Source organism: Rousettus aegyptiacus, unplaced genomic scaffold (genome assembly GCF_014176215.1).
Source record: "Rousettus aegyptiacus isolate mRouAeg1 unplaced genomic scaffold, mRouAeg1.p scaffold_m13_p_4, whole genome shotgun sequence".
In the NCBI taxonomy this organism is placed as follows: Eukaryota; Metazoa; Chordata; class Mammalia; order Chiroptera; family Pteropodidae; genus Rousettus; species Rousettus aegyptiacus.
The window spans coordinates 88535974-88557710 of record NW_023416307.1 but is presented as its reverse complement, the minus strand read 5'-3'; the positions used below and the strand labels follow the sequence as shown (position 1 = coordinate 88557710).

At 35.6% G+C, this 21737-nt stretch overlaps 2 protein-coding genes across 10 annotated transcripts in view; one reads left to right on the top strand and one right to left on the bottom strand.

Moving 5' to 3' along the window:
* MED12L (mediator complex subunit 12L) overlaps positions 1-21737 on the top strand; it is a 307612-nt gene that overhangs the window by 222844 nt on the left and 63031 nt on the right. For all 8 annotated transcript variants that reach the window (XM_036219081.1, XM_036219079.1, XM_036219084.1 and 5 more), the window contains 5 exons: positions 9734-9881; positions 13943-14061; positions 14701-14844; positions 15689-15852; positions 18814-18945. In XM_036219081.1, the coding sequence (XP_036074974.1) occupies positions 9734-9881; positions 13943-14061; positions 14701-14844; positions 15689-15852; positions 18814-18945 (707 nt within the window). The remainder of the gene's footprint in view (positions 1-9733; positions 9882-13942; positions 14062-14700; positions 14845-15688; positions 15853-18813; positions 18946-21737) is intronic.
* Positions 1-21737, bottom strand: part of P2RY12 (purinergic receptor P2Y12) — a 45707-nt gene that overhangs the window by 3268 nt on the left and 20702 nt on the right. Inside the window, exons 1-2 of one of the 2 annotated variants that reach the window (XM_016156457.2) lie at positions 9444-9562; positions 1563-1714 (exon numbers count right to left, since the gene is read on the bottom strand). The gene's annotated coding sequence lies outside the window, so the exon portion shown is untranslated. Of the gene's footprint in view, positions 1-1562; positions 1715-9443; positions 9563-21737 lie in introns of those variants that run through there. The other variant, XM_016156458.2, reaches the window with a different exon arrangement.

Below are 21737 nucleotides of genomic sequence, written 5' to 3'. Positions count from 1 at the left end.
TCTAGCAAAGTAAAATGGTCTGAGAGGTATGGATACTTGGTATTTCTTATTTGTCGAATGCCTCTAATAGGACATTTTTTATCTTGGGCAAAAGTGCACATATATTTATATATGAGGACTAGAAGAGAAATATTCGAGCTGTGCTCTGTTCTTCTCTACCTTCATTTCCATGCCTTTTAACCTTTTCTTTCTATTCACAGTCACTTTTTTACACTATCCTTATTCCTGAACTTCATTTATTCTAGTACCATTTTAGGGTTTTAAGGAGTAATGACTGATAACTGCCTATTAAAATTTTTTAAAGTGAAAAGAAATTTGTATAAAAGCACTCATGGTAAATTTATTAAACAAAATACTGAATCACAAAGAACATTTTCTTTTATAATTAGAGGATTATTTCTGATATCCTCTGGATATTGCTTACATTCATCAAAAATCATCCTCGTAGGGATTCTTTTTTCATCTCCAAATATTTTAACCATATATATCTCATTTCCAACTTTGTTCAGTATGTTTGAAGTTATTACATACATCTTCTTGAATATTATTCAGTACAAATTTTAAAACAGTAAAAAAATAATGATATGACCTCTGTATTTGGTCATCAGCTAGCATTCCTCAAAATAGCCAAGGCATACTTTCTAGGTTTATATAGTATATAATGGTAGCTCAAATAAAATATCAAAACCATGTCCATATCTGATTCCATGGGTTATTATACCCCAGTAGGCAGCTATAAATAAAGAAAACTAAGACATTACTTAACTGTGTCATCTGGCATCCAGGTTTTAAAACCTAAAGTGAAATTTGTAATTTTATTTCATCCAAGACAAATGGAATTGACTCTACATAAAATATTATTCTTAAATATAAGACACAGTAATGTTAAAAGTACAAATACCCACTTTTGTAAAAAAAAAAAAAAAAGCTTCTATGGAAAAGATTGAAATATAACACATAAAGAAAGCACTAAATTCCCCCAAAATATCAATGGAATTTTTTTACATCCTTTAATTACTGAAAGTAAAACAATTAAGATTCATGTTGTCACAATTATGGCTTCGATTTTCAACACCTCCTCACCTATTTAACTTAAAACAAGCAAAAACCAGTATTTAATTGTACAAGTAATTGATACAACATTTAATTGATACACTAATTTTAACCTTTCTTGTTATTGCTATTTGCTTTTAGTTGTGTATTCTCTGATGGTTTTGGAAATTCTCCTTTGGGAATGATCAGTTTGCATAGACCATAACTTATTTAACAAATGTTCTTGATACCGAGAATTTCAGCTCCTTCTATATTTAAATGTCATTTTACATTCAAGATAAAATAAATAAGATCATTTGTAGTTTATTGTCATGCTCTATATAAATTATTTTTTTCATAAAGAAGTTAATGTTTATCTCTAACACCCTTAATGCAGCTTTTATATTTTAATTTTTATTCCAAATAAGTGCTTTCATTGATATTGTTATTAAAGATTTCCAATTTTAAGAAAACTTGAAAAAACGTACATGTACATCATATTTGTCAAACACTTCTAGGTGTAATGTTACCTGGTTACTCTGTTGGTGCTGACGTCCAATAAGCGGTGGTTATTCCAACCTGCAGAGCAGCATCTGGTGTTTTCCTTTTTAATGTCTTAGCTTAGTTGTTAAGACTCTTTATGATAATTTCCTGAGTTTTTATCAGTAAAATCCTGAGGGTTCTAGAGAGAAAGAGGGTGGGAGAGAGAAAGAGACAACTTCACAATCAGAAGTTACCTTCAAAGGCTGTAGACTCAAAGCTATGCAGACACTGGATTTCCGGTTGGCCACTTTTACAACTTCTGCTTTTATTTCCTTGGGAAATGTGGGGCAGGGTGGGTGAAAAGTCATTTTTTAAAAGGCAGTTTAAAATCTTGCAGCTTTTTACTGAAACCTGCCATAGAGTTGAGGCTATGTGAGTTATTTTCCATGCAAATGTTAAATCCAAGCCTTTCGAAGTCTGCTTCCTGGAAAAGGTTGCAAGCTTGCTTTCTCAAATGATTGTTTACCTGAAAACATATTGTGCTCAACATTGGGTGATATATTACAATTTAACAAGTAATTACATTAACTCAGAATGTGTGCTTGTTAGGGATATTAGGTCTCTTGCTCTTTGCTTTTTTTCCTGGTTTAATAATGTCATTATTTTAAATCTGTGTTTGATCAACTCTTTGTAGGGGAAACAGTTTCCTCCCATTACAAATGATAAGATTCCAAAATTACATTAGAAAGAAAAACAGTTGTATCTATTGCCAGGCTTATTATATCAAGTGTCTTTCATGCTTTTCTTGAACAGAACTTACAAATAAACAGTTTTTTTCCCTCTTTTAACCACCTTTTGGTTTGGGGGGAAAAATGTCAAATTAAGGGATCCTTGTATCACTATTACTGTGATATAAATATTATGAACCTGTGTGCATGTGCACACACACACACACACACACACACATGATATTTTGAAATGTAATCTTCTGTTACCAGAAGAACCACTTGGGTAGATACCTTCACTGTGAACATATGTTTCAGTTATTTCTTTATTTTGTGTTTTGCATGTGCCTGTCTCTGCATTTGTTAATCTTCAAAAGTGATTCTCCCAAGTGCAGAACCGTAGCTAGGCCTCACCTGGGAAATAATGAGAAATGCATATTCTCAGGCACCAAACCTAGCCCCAATGAGTCAGAAATTCTGGAGTGTGTACTCCTCATCTGTATTTTAATAAACCTCCTATGCGATACTCATGCACACTAACGTTTAAGCACCCTTGATTTAAATTGAAGAGCTTTGTTGGAAATAAGGATTTGAAATCAAGCTATGAATTTGAGTCATTTCTTTCAGAAATTTTAGTTACATAATAATTCTGCTCTGTTAGTCATCTAGAAGGTGTTAGTTTGCTATTAAATTCTTGGAAAAGTGGGTATTAAATTATTTTTATTTTAAAATATGACCGTTGCAGTAAACAAATCTTATTTGTTGATTTGAAGACACAAAATTATACTTTGACAAACTTTCGTGCTACGTACACTTTAGAATAATAATAGCCGAAGTTCGATTTCTTAGATTGTCATGAATTAACTTATGTTATAAAATCTTCTACTCTTTGAAGTAGATGTTCGCATTGTTTCCATTCTCTGAATGAGGGAAGCTAAGAAGCAGAGCAATGAATTAATTAGAGACCCAACTCCAACCCATGCTGTCTGATTCCGGAACCTGCTGCATTCATTGTCACTGTGTACCTGAAAATCTTCCCCATCTCACTGTCTCCACAACCCCTACCCCACGCTGAGGCCCAGGAGTGAGAGGTGACTGCCATGAATGGAATGGCCACACCTCTTTCAAGAAAATAGGAGTCATATTTGCCTTTAAGGCAAATTGTAAATTCTAAAGGATGTTTATGAAGCGTTTCTAAGGTTTGCAGATGAAACAAGACTTGTGAAAAAAAATCGTTACTATTTTCAACAAATTAATATGTTATACTAAAGAAACACTAATTCAAGACACTTAAATCATAGGCTTTATTGAGAATTTGTATTTACACATTCCTAGAGGACTTCGAATTGGATTGGGGGGTGTGTGGAAGGAAAGACTCTAGCTCTTTATCTAAACTAACTTTTTCTTTCCTCTGGTTTTAACTCACAACCACACCTGTCTGTGAACCTTCTCTGATAATATTTTCTCATTGGAGGATGACAGCCAATTACCCATTTAGACCACTTGTCCCTGAAAGTGGCGAAAATTTTTTGAGAGTGGTCTCAGATTATGAAAGTATGTTATCCGAATAGAAGTAGAGCAGGTTGTACACTTTGAGTTTTCAGAAGTGAACAGCACCACATGCAGTTTGTAATAGTATTACTATTGAGAACAGGACTAGCTTTGATTGATTTGGTTATTTACCCTGATTGAGATAACTTAGAAAAATAAACTTATACCCCAGATTATTTTACATGTAAGTGGTTTAATTGGTTTATTTATTTTGTCAAGTCTGCAAAAGGTTATCCGCTTGTCTGAAAATATTTACTTCAAATGGGATCACTCTGAACCCAGAGGGCAGTGTCTTTAAATGGTAGGTCACAGTGGTCCCTGTGGAACCAGGTTGAGGCAGGAAGATGGAGACATAATTAAACCATTTGATTATCTCTTAGGCTATTTTAGTTCTAATATTTTTATGGTTTCTAAATGTGGTCATTTTGACATAGTGAACGTTTCGATTGAGCACATACATGCTTTTTAAGGCAGTGCTTGCTTATGTCATCCAGCTTGGCTTTACTTGTCAGTGTATAGAAATTTAGGTTAGGTATAAGACAAATCCCAAAGGGAAAAGAGTCTTGGACTTTGGGATATTTAGTGAAAGAGAATGCTAATAACTCTGTTGATCCAACTATTTGTCAACTCAACCTGTCTCCAGTGTTTTGCTTAAAACCCTCAGTATGTATAGTTAAATCCCTTGACATCCATTATGCTCCTAGGACACACTGAGTTTTTTGCATAAAGGCCTCATTTTAGCCATACTGTGGACTATAAGCTATTGTAGAACAAAGATTTTTCTGTGCAAATTAAATTAAAGGAGTCTGCTATTTTCTTTAAAGTAAAATTTACTCTAATTCAGATGGAGTTACTCACGAGAAGACGCTGCTAATTTTTTGTCACTTTTAACACAGTCTCCCTATACATGTGTACACCCATTCTTCCACCCCAGTCCAAGGCTTATTACCAATGAAATACTTATTTGAAGTCATTTTATGCTAAACACAATAATGTGGTGTATTGAAGAATTCAGCTAAAAAATGTTGGAGACCTCTTTTAAGAGTTCTTTGTTATAATGGATTAACTAAAATAAAATTCATTGTGTTTTAAAAAAAGTTGTTTACTACTTCAAGATGAAGTAGGATGCTGTGTACAATTTATGATGTATACTGAGTTTTCATTTGAATATTTAAACATAAAATTAAAGAGTTGGGGGAGTATGAAATGTTATATTTTGTTTTATCAGAAGGACAGTTGCCTCTACTTCATCAATTTTTCATTGATGTGCTTGGAAGTCAAGGAAGCACATTCAGAGTGGGATTCTTATTTCCCTTTAAAAAGAACACTAACTTAGTAATTTTAAAATTCTGTGATTATTGGGTCACTGTAGAAATATCAGAAAATATGAAAAAGTAGCTCTGATAATCTTACCACTGTTATCACATCTTTGTGAACACACACATGTTTTGGCAACATTTCTAATCACTTATTTTAAAGAAATGAAGATGACTTAGAGCAGACTTCAATTCAATTAACTTTAGTTCTTCCTTCTAGCTCGAGAGACATTTTAATTTCTGTAGTAAATAGGCCTTCCAGGGTTTTTGGACATGCATCCTCCTAGTTCCTTGTCACTTAAGTATTTGTGATGTATTATTTGGAGAAAGAAGGCAATTCATCTGGAGGACGAGATTTTCTGAACTCAGTTTATAGGAGAGATGAGCTGTTCAGTCCAAAGATAGAAGTGGGCTGGCATGAAAGGGATGACTAGACTTCGGTGGATTCTCTAGTTGATTCTGCTGCCCAACAAATGTGTCCCTCTGGGAATATATAATAGAGTAATTCTTTGCTACTGATCTGCAATCATTAATAGTACTTAAAACTATGCAATATGAAGGTTTTTACTACCTTTGGGACTATTTGGTCCATTTTCTTAGGTTGCCTTTATTCTCACGTAGTATAAGTTGCTGTTAGAAGACCTGTACATTTTCTACATATACCAAAAAACTAACTAATTTTGTAGGCTTCCGAAAAACAGTTGCATTTAAAAGTCTTTGCATTTCCATTTGAAGGTTAGTAACAGCTATCATGATTTTCCTAAAAATATGAGCCATCAGAAGCAGATATGGTCTTCATATCCCATATAAGAGGTTGACTGATGGTTCTTTTCAGTTAACTGCATGCCGCTCTTCCTTTTTAATTCTAACCCTTCACTCTCGAGATATGATTTTACTTCTATCCCAACTCCCTGAGCATATCGGGGCCAGTGAACTGTTACAATGCTAGGGACAGTCACAGCAGCAGGTCTCTCACTCTTTCACCTCCGTTTAGTGAAAGTCCTCACTACAGGAGGACAGGGAGGGAAAAAGAAACCTTCGGAGCATTCATCACAGTGTAATTCACTTATTTCTAGGTATCTGTTTAATGTCTGTCGTCCCCACTAGACTGTCAGTTTTTTGAGGTAGAACTCTGGGTTTGTTGTAGTCACACCTACATTCTCCTTAACTAGCACCGATTAGGCACTTGACATTTGTTGAATACACGAAATAACAAATAAATAAGTGAACTAATGAGAAAACACATGACTAAAAGATTAGGGAAGGGATTGAGAACAAAAGTTTTAGTTTCGTAGCAAACTTAACCTGATAGTGAAGTCCTGAAAAACTGAAGAGGAGAAATGAGAGACAGAGAAAAAAGCAAAAAAGTTTATAGGGTGTAAACTAGGTCTTAGTGGTGGAAATAAAAAGTAAGAAGCAAAATCAAGATGAATCTGAGGGAAGTTAGGAAAGGATTAGGCATCTGAGTAAATGTGAACTCACTAGCAAAATATGTTGGGAAAAGACTAAGTAATAAGGGCAAGGAGCTCATAAATTCACCGTTAGGTGAGAGAAATTTTAGCGGGAGGTAGAAATGTTTTATAACTATTTAGTAGGTGGTTTGACATGAGGACTGTTATAGAGGTGACAGCTTAGGGATAAGAGCAATATGTCACTGGGAGGGCTGCGAAACCCCCATGTTCTCTTCGGAGCGGGAAACGACAAAGCGGGCTGAGACAGTGAAGGGGATAAGTACGCCATCAAATGATGCGCATGTACTCTCCAGAATTAGTAAGAGTACCAGATAAGTCAGAGTCACAGAAGTTGAGGAGGGGACATTTAACAATGAGAGCCATCGACAATATGAAATACAGTGAAAAAGTCACAATAGATAATGGTCTCTCTGGCTTGTTTATTTAAAAAACCACATGTGAACCTCAAAAGAGAAGTTTCTCTAGAGTGGTGGGGCAGAAGCAGGAAACGGGGAGTTCAAGTAAGAATATATGGTGAAATGGTGAAGAAAGTAAGTAGCCCACGTTTACTAGTAGCTGGACATGAAGAACAAGACCTTGAGATGAAAAAGAAAGTTGAATTAGGATGATCTATGGCAAACTCTTGTTTAAAAGATATGTATCAAATAGAGTTTCCATTAAAAAAAAAAAAACAGATTGAAAGCCAGGTTACTGATAAAGGAGATAGAAAACAACAGCTTCTTGTCTGGATTAACTTGGAAAGAAAGATAGGCACACCTTTTTACTTAACTGCAGGGATAAAAAAAAAAAATGGTGAAAACACAGGCAGGGAAATTTATAGGTGAAGTGAGAAATTTGAGGAAGCATCTCCCCAAGTGAAGTTGAGGCTGTCGAGAGTGTTTTTGGTGGTAGGAGGAGCGACAGCAAATAAAGGAAGTGCCCCCGGCATCTTTAAGAATTGTTGAATGGTGTGGTACAGCGTGATTAAGGGGTGTGTGTGCAAGAGAGAAGTGGAAGTGTAGACATATGAATGGGTGGCAAGGGGTGGTGTCCGTGTTACGCTGCTAAGCATTTTACATTATTCCTCTCACCAAAACCTTGCGAGACAGGTGACATTACTCATTTTTCAGAAGAATCAGGCTCAGAAAAGCTCGTTATCCAGGGCCATAGAACTGGACCTGAATGCAGCCACTGCTCTCTCTTACCCTGAGCTTGGGCTGTTAGTGATGCGTTGCAGAGCCGCAGTCTCCCTTGTATTTGTGAAGAGCACATAGGTCTTTCCAGAATACCTTCCCCCACTGTCCCTGTTTAGGCTTCTAGCTCTGCAAATGCTACTCTTATGACACTCAATCTCCACTCCTTGAAGACAGGGAACTTTCATCCTAATACTTTTCTCAGGGTTCCTAGCACTTTGTCTAGCTTTAAATAGACACGCTATCAATAGTTGTCAAATGACTGCTACTATCTTTCTGTCACCCCTCTTGCACAGAAGTTTGGCATTAGCACTTTTTGACAACAGGTGTCCTAACTGAAAGCAACCGCCAGGGGCACAACCGGCGCTGCCCGAGTTCTGACGGTTTTCTCCGCACCCTCTTGTTCCCTTTATAGGGTTCTTGTGTACACAGCTCATCAGATATAAAAGAAATATTTCACTAACACTGTGTAACAACAACAAAAATAGGACATTAACAGGCAGCTCAGGTCATTCAGATGCAACCAGGTGTAGCAATCACAGCCTATGATGACTTTAATCTGGTTAGTTCTGTCTTTGGAAAATTTAGGGGAGATTTGGAGACTCAGGATATATTAAATAACAACAGCTTCTAGAAGAGATTTGCTCCTAATCTTCTCTTAAGGAGGCACGTTTGCACACCTGAAACAATCATTATTAGGACAGTGTAGCAAGATAGGTTGGCAGGGTACACATGTATATTTCTAGTAGAATAGAATAAAAAAGGAACCAGTGCAAGGATAAATTGTGCCTTGAATGCAAGAATGTGAGAGAAAGACACAATGACAAAGAGATTGAGAAGAAACAGACAGAAACAGAAAACAAGGCTCTCATTTCAAGACTGCAAAAGCAAAATGCTACTTTGTGCAGAGTACACATGTAGAATATCCCAAATTAAACACTGGTATTCTCCAAGTCTCAAAGATTTTGCTTTGTTTTACAGCCACTGCTAAGTATGAACATGGTACATACTTATGCAAGCTCCTTAGGATTAGATATTGTTAGGAATGGGGTAAGCACCTAGCATGGGAATACATTGTACAGATGGTAAGAAAAGAAGATAGATTGAAGGATTGAGCTAGGGATTTTCCTAAGCAAATGAAAGAGTATAAGATCCAAGAGAGAAATTTAGGCAGAAGAATTTAGACCCAGGTGTAAGAGAGGACACATCCTGGACTATTTCACTTTGGCTGAGGAACATGTTTAGTGATGTGTATGGGTTTTTATTTTGCTGTGACTAACTAGTTTCCTTTTCCATGTGGGAGAAGTAGAGCTTGAATTCACTGTTTCTATGGGCAGGGTTGGGGAGCTGGTCCGGAAAAGAAAGGTTGGTATCAGAACATGTCAGAATATTTACCTCACATCTAATGAGATCTGTATGCTATATTATTTTGTCATTTAGAAATAAAATCTACCTGTAATCTCACGCAGTTATGTTGGAAGTAAATGGAACATTTTTATAAAAGTACTGGAGTATCCTAGCAAGATCTTTTTTTCTATGAAATATTTAATGCTATATATAGAAAACCAAATTTACTAAGAAGTAACATTTTCCTTAAGGGAAAAGTACAAGTAGATAGTATGTAATATGATGTGAAATTAACATCATGCTATATTTTAAACAATGAAAAGTTTTTCAATAGTCAAAACTTACTCTGTAGGGTACGCCCACATCAACTGCTTCTATTAAGACTTCAGGTCAGTTGACCCTTTTTTTTTTTTTTGGTTTGGTTTTTTTTTTTTTTTTTTTTTTTTTATACTTTAGTAAGTTCCAAACTGGAAAAACAAGGGTGTTGCCAGTGGAGGTTGAGGTAAATTGAAAGGTGAACAGGTGCCATCACCGCAAGCCACTGTGGAGATGCTGTGGTTAGTGCATTTCATGGACAAGAAATGCAGCCCCTCCCCTGCAAACAGGGGTTTCAGAGTGTATTTTCTGTTTTTCAGGATGAATCTTCAAGTCATGAATGTAACCAGCGCACAATCCTTCTTTATGGAGTGGGCAAAGAGCGTGACGAAGTGAGGCATCAGCTGAAGAAGATTACCAAAGATATTTTGAAAATCCTAAATAAGAAGAGCACCACAGAGACCGGGGGTAAAGGGCCCGAATGCACTTGCTCCCATTGTGCTGTCTTATGTCTTTCCTCTTGGAGCAGTCTTTATCAAATTTCTACATGGCACTGTCCCCAGAGTGTTTCCTCTCCTGAATGACTGTCACATTGAAATATGAATAAGCACATTGAAATTTTAAGGCCTTCGTTCCATTTATAGTAATTCTTGTATTAAAGCATGTTCTTTAGATAGACATAGGTAATTTTTATTTTCTCCTCTTATATTTCCCAAATTTTCTACAGTAGTGTCAAATGAGGTACTGAAGAACAAGTCGGAACCCTTAGTCTGGAAGTTTCCCCAGTTCTTTACTATTCTTTTTCAAGCTTGTAGTGTGTTCTAGGTGCTCATAGTTTCATGATACTTGGAAATCATGACACTGTAGTTGCTGATCTTTCCTTACATTATTACAGAAGAATAATTGCAGTAGGTAGTGGTGGCTACCCCCATCACAAAATAATGTTGAGCAAAAAAGAAATTTGAGTCTTTGCTCTATAATGCCTTCTTTATTGGAATATTCTTTTTCCTGGCTTTTTATATAGTTTTTGCAGTGAAACTATGCATTTACCTTATGTCACCAGATTGCATAATTGAAATTTTGCAACCGTCCACTTATCTTTGCCTAATTACTCTTCTCAAGGTTTGTTTATTTTATTAGGCAGTCATATGATTTAAAATATGATATCACTATCTATTGTCCACTACCACCAGTGATGTTTATTTCTCTGTTACTTAAATAATACAAAGGGGGGATAAAAGTTTGAATTTGCTCTATGCAAGCAGTGTACTTCCTACACATGATATAAACCACCTCTAGGAACCCTACTTTGCTGTTCAGTACAAAATAAATATTTTTTTTAGGGACCCAGTCTTCAGACTTCAACTGGGTGATTACTAGAGCTTGTCTATGCTAGCTCTCGTACCTGGAAAGTGCAGAAATAACTAATATAAATAGCTCTAGCCGTCAGAAGGAGCGCACAGGCAGAAACAAGGTGCAAGAGCAACACATTTTTCACTTTGAAAGTGATGTTGCAGGTGCCTGAGGTCCGAGGTTGGTCCTGAGAACACAATCGGAAAGTTACCTTCAGGTGATTCGCATCACATTCCCTAACTCCTCCTCATTGCCTGTTAAGGACCCTTTACTACAAAGGCTCCCTGAGGGGACAGCCAAGAGTTGTGGAAGGGAAATGATAGATACCCTGTTGACCTGTCATCACTAAGCTTGAAAATTGCAAAACTGCTCTAAGGAAAACTGTTGACCTGTTGTTTTTTCTCTCTGAAGAAAAGAGGATATGAGTTAGTTGCCTTTTGGAGCCCTGCAACTAGCTAGCAAGAAGATTTGGAACTTTTTGTGTGTATTCTTGGACCCGATCTCCTTTAAAGGTTCAGTAATAACAATTTTCGAATCTAAATTAATTTTAGAGAGTCCTTCCAAATTCTATGGATTTTTTGATTTTGGAAAATAGAGTGTTGGGAAGCAGAAGGAAGCAATGTGGTATCTTTTTCTGTTGAGTCTACTTCCTTCCTTCACAGAGTTTTTTAATGCCAAACTGTTGTCTGTGCTATCTTGTATCAGTCTCTCAGACAGTTCTTACTTCGGAACTCACAGAGAGAAAATCATTGTTCCAGGCTGCTTTGTGAGATATTGGCAATGGAAACAGCACTGTGAAGAGGCATCTTCAAAGGAGATTTTTGTCTTTTCCTCATTTTAGATAAAATTCCTCAACCAGAAATACGTTAATTTAGGATTGTGTGAGCTGTTTGCTGATAGCCTATGTTTAAGTCACTACTTAAAATCTAGTATGTTCACCAGAAGCACTTAGCTAACTCTACTTCGGATTAATGGAAGTTCGCCCACTTTTTCCAGCAAAGATGAGGATTGGTAAGACAGGCAAACAGAGCTTGTGTAAGCATATATTTAATTTCTGGCTACACGAAAAAATTATGATTTTGAGAAACTCATTAGGAGCATTCTCAGATCAACTGGGGCTTACCTTGGGGAATTTATAATCTAAAACTTATATGACATTTCCAGTTACAGAGGGTCAAACCTCATCTTACATTTACATTAATTCATCGTCTTTGTTTTTTCTATGTTGCTGTCTTTTTGAAAATATTAATGAAGTTTACCATAACAATCTCTAAGAGGTCAACACTTCTAGGATTTAAAGATTTTTGAAAAAGGAAAATAAAAATCAAGCAGCAAAAGAACAATAACATATATATGATTAAAGCAAATTAACATAAGATGGATGAGGAAAATCTATGAATAATGAGTATATTGTTACTCATGTATATATCATTAAAATAAAGTATTCCATTGAGAACCACCACTAATTTTTTATATTTTTCTTTGAAAGTGAATATAAATTACCAAAAATTAGTGGCATCTTTTTTCATAGGAGATGTGAAGTCATTAGTTATATGTAAGTAAATAGAGGCGATTAGCATAAACAAACAAGGATACATTTGTGAATTGTCATGCTGGATCTACTTCCTCCTGGCTGTTATTTTTGTGTGTTGTTTTGTTTTGGTCCCAAGGAAGGACTAAATAATTATGTTAACTTCAGTTATAAAGCACATCATACCCAAGACTGTTGAAGCGAGCTTTCAGCCTTGGATCAGTGATGCTGGTAAATGAAAACTTCAAAACTTGAATATTTTAAACATACTTATGACATGTGAGCAGCTGTATTGAAGGCAAACTTCTACACTTAATTTGTAACTTTGGCAATACATATTGAGAAACAGATGTAGTGAACTTTTTCTTGGTACTATTTGATTAAAGTGGCAGTCTTGTACTTTATGTTACTCAGTCTTGTACCTTATGTTACCTTTTAATTCTGATTTACTCTAGTATCAGGGTTTGTTTGTTCTAGGAAATTAGGACAAAACAGCCTGGTGTTTTTTTCTGGGGGGCAAGTGAGGGCTTAAACAATAATTGCTTATTATCGAAAGAGGAGAATCTTTCTAATGTTATTTTCTAAAATCATTACATTTGCCATTATTAGCAAAATCTTTTTGGATTTGGTGAAATCTTGTGTATTTCATAGAGAAATGTGTCAAATGACCTTTGTTCTCCGAAATTAAAGTTTTTCCAAACAAGATATGAGTAGTAGAGCTCTTGTGGCCATAGCCATTAACTACCTAGAAGTATTGTGATGGAAATGACCTTAGAGAGCATTTCTTACAACCTTTCCTCTTTGTTTTTAGATTTGTCTTTGTAAATACATAAATTAAGGAGTATTTAAAAACAGGATCTAATTATTTTTGGATATTACCCTTCAAACTCTTAAAAAGAACTTTATACTAAATTTATAAGTGTAGCATGTTCCCATTAATGTGGAAGAATTTCATTTCTTTCTACCCCTAAAAATAGTAGGAATTGCGTGAATTTCCTTTTTACATATTAAACTGGGAAAAATATCACAGTGCCTCTCCTAAGAAGGTGCCAGTCAAGTTTCCTATTATGTCAAAGTGAACCTGGGTGATTTCCCCCACTCCAGCCCTTCATTGTTGAGATTATCCTATTTTAAAAGTCAGTGAGTTAGAAATGTTCATACAGTCACTTCTAATAGTAACAAAATCTAGAAATTACTTGCTATAGTGGCTAAGTAAATGGTATTGTAGTCACATATTGGAATACTGTACATAAGTGAGAATTATTAATGTTTAAAACAAGTTAAAATTACAGCAACAGTATAGATTAATCCCAGAAGCATAATGTTGAGTGAAAGATGCCAGATGTTAAATGTATATAATTGTATGGTCCTATTTATATGAAGTTTCAAGGTGGGCAGTATCAGTCCAAGCTGTTAGAAGTCAGGATCTTGGTCCCCGGGGAGAGAGAAGTGCCCAAAGGGGACCCGAGGGAGTTTCTGGGATTCTGGTATGTGATTTTATGATTTGTTTTGTTATATGAGTATGTGTTTTGTAGAAATTGATAGTTTGTGTACCTTTTCTTATGTAATGCTTCAGTAAAAACAACATTAAAGTCAAGAGCTTCTATTAAATGGAGAATAATGTATGTACTGTATGTTTATTTAGTTGGAGATGAAGGACAAAAAGTCAGGAAGATCAAACAGGAAGCATTTCCAACACTGGAGACTGTGTTCACAAAACTTCAACTCCTTTCTTATTTTGATCAGCATCAAGTGACATCTCAGGTGGCCATTTAAAACTATTTTATTATGCATTTAAGATATTCATATTTTCTGAAAAAGTCTTTTAGACGTATGTTTTTAGCCTTAGTTTTTTTTTAAATATGTTTTTTAAACCTATTAAGAGGCATCTCAAACTATTGAGTAGTTCAGTTTTAAGTAACAGGTTGCCTTTCTCAAAAGAATTCATTTTTATCATGAAAATCTTTTTACCTTTTGGTAATAATCACACTATATGAAATAATCTTTAATGCAATGCTTATTGTATTATGGTTCTACATTGATATTGATAAAGCAGAAATCTGTTGATGGCTGAAATAAAATACTATGCAATTGTGAAGAAACCAAATGTTTTGTTTTACAAATCCATTGATATCAAATAGATGTTACTTGGAAATCAATTAATATTTGTAGTTCTTCCTTTAGGATCGTTATATCTTGATCTTCATGACAACTTGGCTTCATTTTTCAAATGATAGCTATAGTAAGAAAGTTGATTTGTACATGATTCTGATCTCTGTAGAAATGTTTTAATTTTCTCTAAGTACAATCACATGTAAGTTCACATTTCTTAAAAAAATAAAATAATTTAACAAGTTATTTAGAATATCGATCTTATAATTATTTTCATGTTTGTTTGCACAGATCTCTAACAACGTGTTGGAACAAATCACTAGCTTTGCATCAGGGACATCCTATCATCTCCCTTTGGCTCACCACATTCAGCTCATCTTTGACCTCATGGAGCCAGCACTGAACATCAATGGATTAATTGACTTCGCAATACAGGTGTCAAAGAGACCCTGCTTCTCTCCTTGTTTTAGGAAAGCAAACCTACCAGGCATCATACAACTTAAAATGAGCCACCAGTGCGTTTTTGAATAATTGAGACATTGCGGAAAAAAACTGTATTCACCTAGCATTTTCATTGCAACTGTGTTCATATTTTTTAATTAAATAATTATAAAATGGGGCCACAATATATCATAGTCATTTAAAAAATGTGAGCATTTCGAGGGTAATTTTTTGCCGTAATTTTGCTGAGGAAAGGTGAAAGTTTATTGCTGTTAATAATAGAGTGTATTTTAGGTTAAGAGCAAAAACATAAAACCTTATAATTTGATTTGCCCTATATTTCTTATATATATACTGGAGTTTATTATATTGTTAGTAAACAGAAATAAAAGTTGGTTTCTACTCCTTATTCTATTGCAGGTGTTAGCTTTGTTAATAACAAAATAGTGATAAATAACTTGTGTTTTATTAAAAAGAAGGGAAAAGGGGAAAAATTAGAAGTGGTATGTTTTTCTCTGAAATTATCCAGCCCAGAACTTTGGGCCACCATAAAATTTTTTCAGCTGTTCTAGTATTGAGTACTTTCTGATTGCATATACACCATGATGTCTAGACAAGAAAATTCCTAATTTGATAAGAGATTAAAATTAAAAACCAGTTTAATTCACCGGCGTGTGTTTTCTGTGACTGTGGTTATGCACATACATGATCCTGGGGCAGGATGAAGTGAGATCAAGTAGTGTTAGCATAACTCACTATTTCTGTGGTTTTTAAAAGCACATGTTTTCCTATTTGTTTTGGCAGCTACATTTTTATTCAATCTTTTCTTTCCTTGTAGCTACTAAATGAACTGAGTGTTGTAGAAGCCGAACTGCTCCTGAAATCCTCCAGCCTGGCAGGAAGTTACACAACGGGGCTGTGTGTCTGCATTGTGGCTGTTCTCAGGCGGTACCATAGTTGTCTGATCCTGAATCCTGATCAGACAGCCCAGGTGTTTGAAGGGTTGGTATATGTAATATCATTATTGTTTCTCACATCCTAGAATGTATAATTTGTGATGAAATATTATAGTAGTTTCAAGAGAAAAATAGTACTGATTTATTTCAATAACAAAAAATAAAGCAGCAGTCCCCAGCCTTTTTGGCACCAGGGACCGGTGCTCCTATGAGAATCTAATGCCTGATGATCTGAGGTGGAGCTGAGGTGGTGATGCTAGCGCTGGGGAGTGGCTGCAGATAGAGATGAAGCTTCACTCGCTCTCCTGTCATGCGGCCAAGTTCCTAACAGGCTAATGACAGGTACTGGTCTGCAGCCTGGGGCCTGGGGACCCCTGATGTAAAGACTACATCTGCAAGGACACATTCATCAGAGTTATCAACATGAAACATAATATTATTTTTTTTAATAAAGTGTGATTCCTTCCTCCCTTCTTCATTTCCTCCTTGACTTCCTTCCCCTTAGTCTCCACCAATATAAGCTAGTCATTTATAGCCTGTCATCTGTGCCATCCAGCATCATGGGTTGTTATGAATGGTGAATATGTTACAACTTCTTTGTTAATGTAATTTCAGTTTATATTTGGAGAAATAAGCTTTGCATGCATTGTCATCTTAAAGGTTTCCTTTAATTTCATTTTTTTAAATAAACTAAAGTTATCTTTTATTAAGACTAATCTAGAACAAGCAACTTTCTTGATTCTTAGTCTTTTTTTGGTTTATGTGGATTATAGGCTAAGATTTTCTCTACTACCATTAGTAAAATTGGGCTAAATAATTACCTAACATTATCCCTATTACATGTTGAGGTTACAGGGACCTGGGAAGCACAGAGAGCTCTCAGAAACCCTATACTAAGCTCCTTTTTGTCCAATGCAGACTCCTTTCTCCAGGGCATGTTATATCAAAAAAGACAACCTGTTCTTCCATTTTCTTTCTGGGTTCAGAAGAAACCTGGGTTTCTTTGGTTCTGTAGTCCTCTTTTGTTTTTGTAATCAATTTATACTCTGTTCCAGAGTGGCATCCACAGTAGCTTTTTGGGGGGGAAAGAAATGCAACCACATTTATTTTACACATAGATTGTGAAGTGAAATGTGAAACATCCATATATTTTTAAATGTGAGAAAATTGACATGTTAGAATTCAGGAAATAGAGAACTATTTAATAACCCTCAACTACCCTTTCAGTTGAATAATTAATACCATTTTGCAATTCAAGAGACTGAAATTTGGGCCTGTTAAATGAAATACTTAAATGATGAACCCAACATCAAATAGCTAAAAAATCTCCCACACTACTAAAAGTTTTTCAAATTTGGAGTTCATTCATGCTATTTAATTCATACCATACTTTTTAAACTGCATATGGAAACCTGTTTGTTCATGAAATAAATATAATAGATTTTAATAAGTATTTTTCATTTTTTTATTAGGTTAAAATTTATTTCTGTATCATTTATTTTGACATTTTAAATTCATGTTCTAATAAATGTTCATAAAATCATATTTAATATTAACCTTATTATATTTTACCATACATAGTAAGGATAACTATTTTACCCAAAACTATTTTTTTTTTCATACTTATAAGAATGAATATACAGGATCTCAATTTAAAATGTTTTTCTTACATGTAGCAAGTGAAAATATTCAGGAATCACTGACTGCTATATAGTGGATACCTAGCAAACTTTCAATAAGTATTTATTTACTTTAATCACAAAGTAATTCTTTGCTTTTTAGGTTACGTCCTGAATTTTTTTGTTTATAACGTTAACAATCAATCGGGTGTTTTTTCTTAATGGCGTGCCACTTTGGCTGTAACTGACAGCTTTTACCAGCTGCCTAGTGGCCCCATCTGCTGATGTCAGTTCACAGGGTTTGGGATGCCCCATTGCTATTTCCTAACGTAGTGGCTTGAAGTTCCACCTCTGGTTTTTGTGATTGGCGATCTCTTCTTAGCCTTGACATCCTAGATTCCATTTGGCTTCCTCCTGTTCTCTGAGTAGTAGAGTCAGCTCTGGACTGGTAGTATGGAGACCTAAGCTCTCCTCTTGGGTCTACCATGAACTAGCTCTTTGCCTATTGGCAAATTGCTTTACTTTTCTGAGCTTTAGAGCCCTTCTGTGAAATGAAAAGGATGACTCTTGATTTCTAAAGCTCATTTCAGCTTTAATAATCTGAGTCATCTATAACACTGTTTATTAATAGATGACTATTAAGGCTGAACCCTGTAACAGGGTAGAAGATGGTAGTGGAAACAGACTCACGTATATGTGAATGGACCACTTTTGTTTACTTCCGTGTTGTATGAAGAGGCCACGGTTCTGATTTGGGGAAAATGGCACCAGCTGGAATGGTAATGGTACTTCTGAACTGAAAGACTTACTGAGACTGTCACTAAAAAGAAGGGGTTTTAAATTTTTACATAAGATAAACTAAAATAAATTTGTTTCTAGTTTGGATAAACAAGGGAAATGTGACCTCAAACCATGAATTTATTAGGTTCATGCCAGAACCAGCTCATGGTCTTGAAAATGGATTTCCCAGATTTACTGATTAGAAGAATTGTTCTTTTTCAAACGAGTGGGTTTGAGGATCTTTGAAAATTTACTGAATTTGTGAATCTTTTTACTGAACAGAGATTCTCTACTTCATTTTTCCTTTTGTGTTCTAGTCACAGCAACTTAATCGATGGATTCCTCCATATATATATTCTATATGGAGGAATTTCTTTTGTTTCTTGTTGTTAATGACATTTCTGAAGTTTTAAAAAAATAGTGTTTTAATATCATAACAGAAACTGATATTTTGCTCATTCACTATTGCTATAATGATTAGTGTCAACACTCCGATATCCTTTTTCTTGCCCAAGTAATAAATGGACATATTTTCATCCTAAAAGATTCAAACAATAACATATATATTAGCAAAATATACGTCTCTTTTCTTCACATGTTTTTCTCAGGTTGTGTGGTGTGGTAAAGCATGTTGTGAACCCCTCAGAATGTTCTTCTCCTGAAAGATGCATCTTAGCCTACCTCTATGATCTCTACGTATCATGTAGCCACCTCAGAAGTAAATTTGGAGACCTCTTCAGGTGCGTAAAAGACAATCTCTATTTGTGAGTGATTCAACCAAGATTGCCATCCTTTTTAATAATGAAAGTTAATCATAATTATATCTGCCACAATTCATCTTGAGTTGCCTTTTGTTGTAGTTGTAACCTCTCATTACAAATTATTATTCATGTTTAGATATATTTGCAATTTTGAGATAAACTTGAGAACATATTCTATATTTTGCATTTGCTATTACCTCATTTGGAACATTTTCTCCTCTGTTTGTCCACGTCCTCACTTTGCTTCTTTGCTCTCTTGACCATCTGTTTCAAACAGCATCCCTGACTCCCTATCATTTTCTGCAGCATAGCACTTACTACTTCCACGGGTAGACAGGTGCTGGAAAATACCTACTTATTTAATGCTATTTTGAGGAAATTTAGGTTATTAATTGTAAGAGATAGTAGTTGCTGGCAAGATAAATGTAGAATCTGGAAAGAGGTAAGGAAAGCATGATCAATTCCAGTTTTCTTTGCCTTCTCATATTTGGCATCCAGTTTGCTTGTAAGTCCCGTGAGCCCTGCCTTCCAAGTGTAGCTGGAATCTGACCACTCTTCATTGTTCTGTCACTGCCGCCATGGTCATCTCTTCATTAGACCATTGCAGAGTCCTTTTAACTGGTTTCCAAGCTTGCTCCCCTGACTCTCTTGAGCATATTATCAACATATCTACTAAAGTCATCCTTTCAAAACAAGAATAATTTAAAGTTTTCCAATGGCTTCTTATCTACTCCAAATAAAATCAAAATCCTTATCTAGCCTTCAGGATTGACTGGATCCGATTTTCTCTGCTACTTCTTCCTTTCTGTCCATTTTATTCTACCCTCATGGACCTCTCCTTACTGGTCTTCAGAGACCCTAAGCACCTATCTGAGGGCTTTTGCACTTGCTCTTACCTCTGTTGTTATGTCTTTTCCCAGTTACTTGGTGCTCGCTCACCTCCACAGTTCGTAATGGCTCTACCTCCCTGACCACCCTATTTTAAACACCACCCCTCTCCCCTTACTCTGTCATTCTCTAAACCTTAGCACTTATTAACCCCGGGTACATTTTATGTTTATTTTTGGCCTGGCTTCTTCCTAGAATATGAGCCTCATGAAAGTGGAAACTTTTTCTATTTTCTTTCCTGCTGAGTGTCTGGCTCATAATAGGCACTGCAAAGAAATCTGTTGAATAAAAGATACATACAAAATATCATGGTATTTTTAATGGTATTGATAGGGGGAAAATGCAAACATATGTCTTCATGAAATAAGTGAGGTTTCAAAATAATCTCTTGTAGAATGTTTGAGTGAGTCTTAGGGAAATGTATTTCACGGGAATGATGTGTAATAGTTCAGACTGTGTGTTCCGTTGTTTCTTTACAGAGAGCTTTCAGTTTCAGCTTACAGGTTTTAAAGAGCTTTCTCATACATGATTTGGTTCTTGCGACAGCTCTGTTTTTAACAGCAAACTTCCCCCAAAAAGCCCCAATAGCCTATTTCGCCCCTTATGCTCCTTCAGGGTACACAAGTATATTAAATGAGTTAATTCAAGTAATGCACGCTGGCTGTGTGGAGGTTTAGGAGACCAGCAGTGAACGGAGGGGCTGCTTGGATTAGCACAGCGGCGCATCGCAGAGAGGGGCACTATCTAACTTGGTCTCAGTGAGACAAGTGGAAGAGAATTTCTGCTGTTTCAGGAAACCTTGATGGTCAGACATTATTATAGTTTGGGATTAAGAAAAATGGCCAAATGGAAGCTAGATATGTGGAGAGATTTCTGTTAGTATACTAATAAGATAATTTTAATAATTGGATCTGAAACACCATCTAAAAGTTGTGGCAGAGGAATATTTGGGAGACATAAAGCACTAAGCACCTCTACCGCTGATTGAAACTGCTGCTGTGTGCCAAGCACTGTGCTGGGTTATTTCTACAGAGATCTTTAATCTGCCCAGCAACCCAAGGAAGTAGATTTTTCCTATATACAAATGATTGTTCCTCATCATAAGTTAATGAAAGATGAAGCTTAGATTTGAACATAAGTCATTTTGCTTCCAGGTATGTGTTGCCTTTATTACTCTATCAGGTTTTTTTTTTTCTGCGGTCTCAGAAGGAAAATGCCTGAGTTAATTTTTTAATTCCATATATGCCTTCAACAGAGAGTGCTAAAAATTTGAGAGCAGCTCAGATGGCAGCTAACTTTTTATTAAAACAAGAGCTCACCTGAAAAGAGTGTAATAAATGAAACAGGAAGCCTACAGATGAAAGGTGAGGAGACTTTGCCATGAGTCATAGAGTTCAGAAAAATGCAATCCAGGCTGAAGGTATGAGAGAGTCAACACGAGAGAAGTATCTATACTGATAGAAAAGTAGGGGCTGAATCTTATGAAATTTAAGAAAGAAAAGTAGAATTTCTTTAGGTTTCTAAAGACAGGTATGAATGGATTGTTAGAATTTAGTGGAAAGTTGAATTGAGAAAAAAAAAATGCTTCACTATATGCAGAAGTCTGTTTCATTCAATACCCAGCATATTGGGAGGTAGAAGAAACCAGGAGTGTGGTTTTCTAGAGGGAGCCAGCAAAGTGCATGGTTTGTTTTTATTTCATTTTTAGTGGGAAAGTGAAACAAATTAAGAACTATTGCAAAGTGAGAATGAATGAAAAGTTGAGTAGAAATTGTGGTAAGACAGGAAAGGGGAGATTTTAAAAGCACTGGGGGCTACCATAATGTCCATGATTTTGAATACGTTATGACTCCAGATCGCAAACTTGTATCCCTCAGTGACCA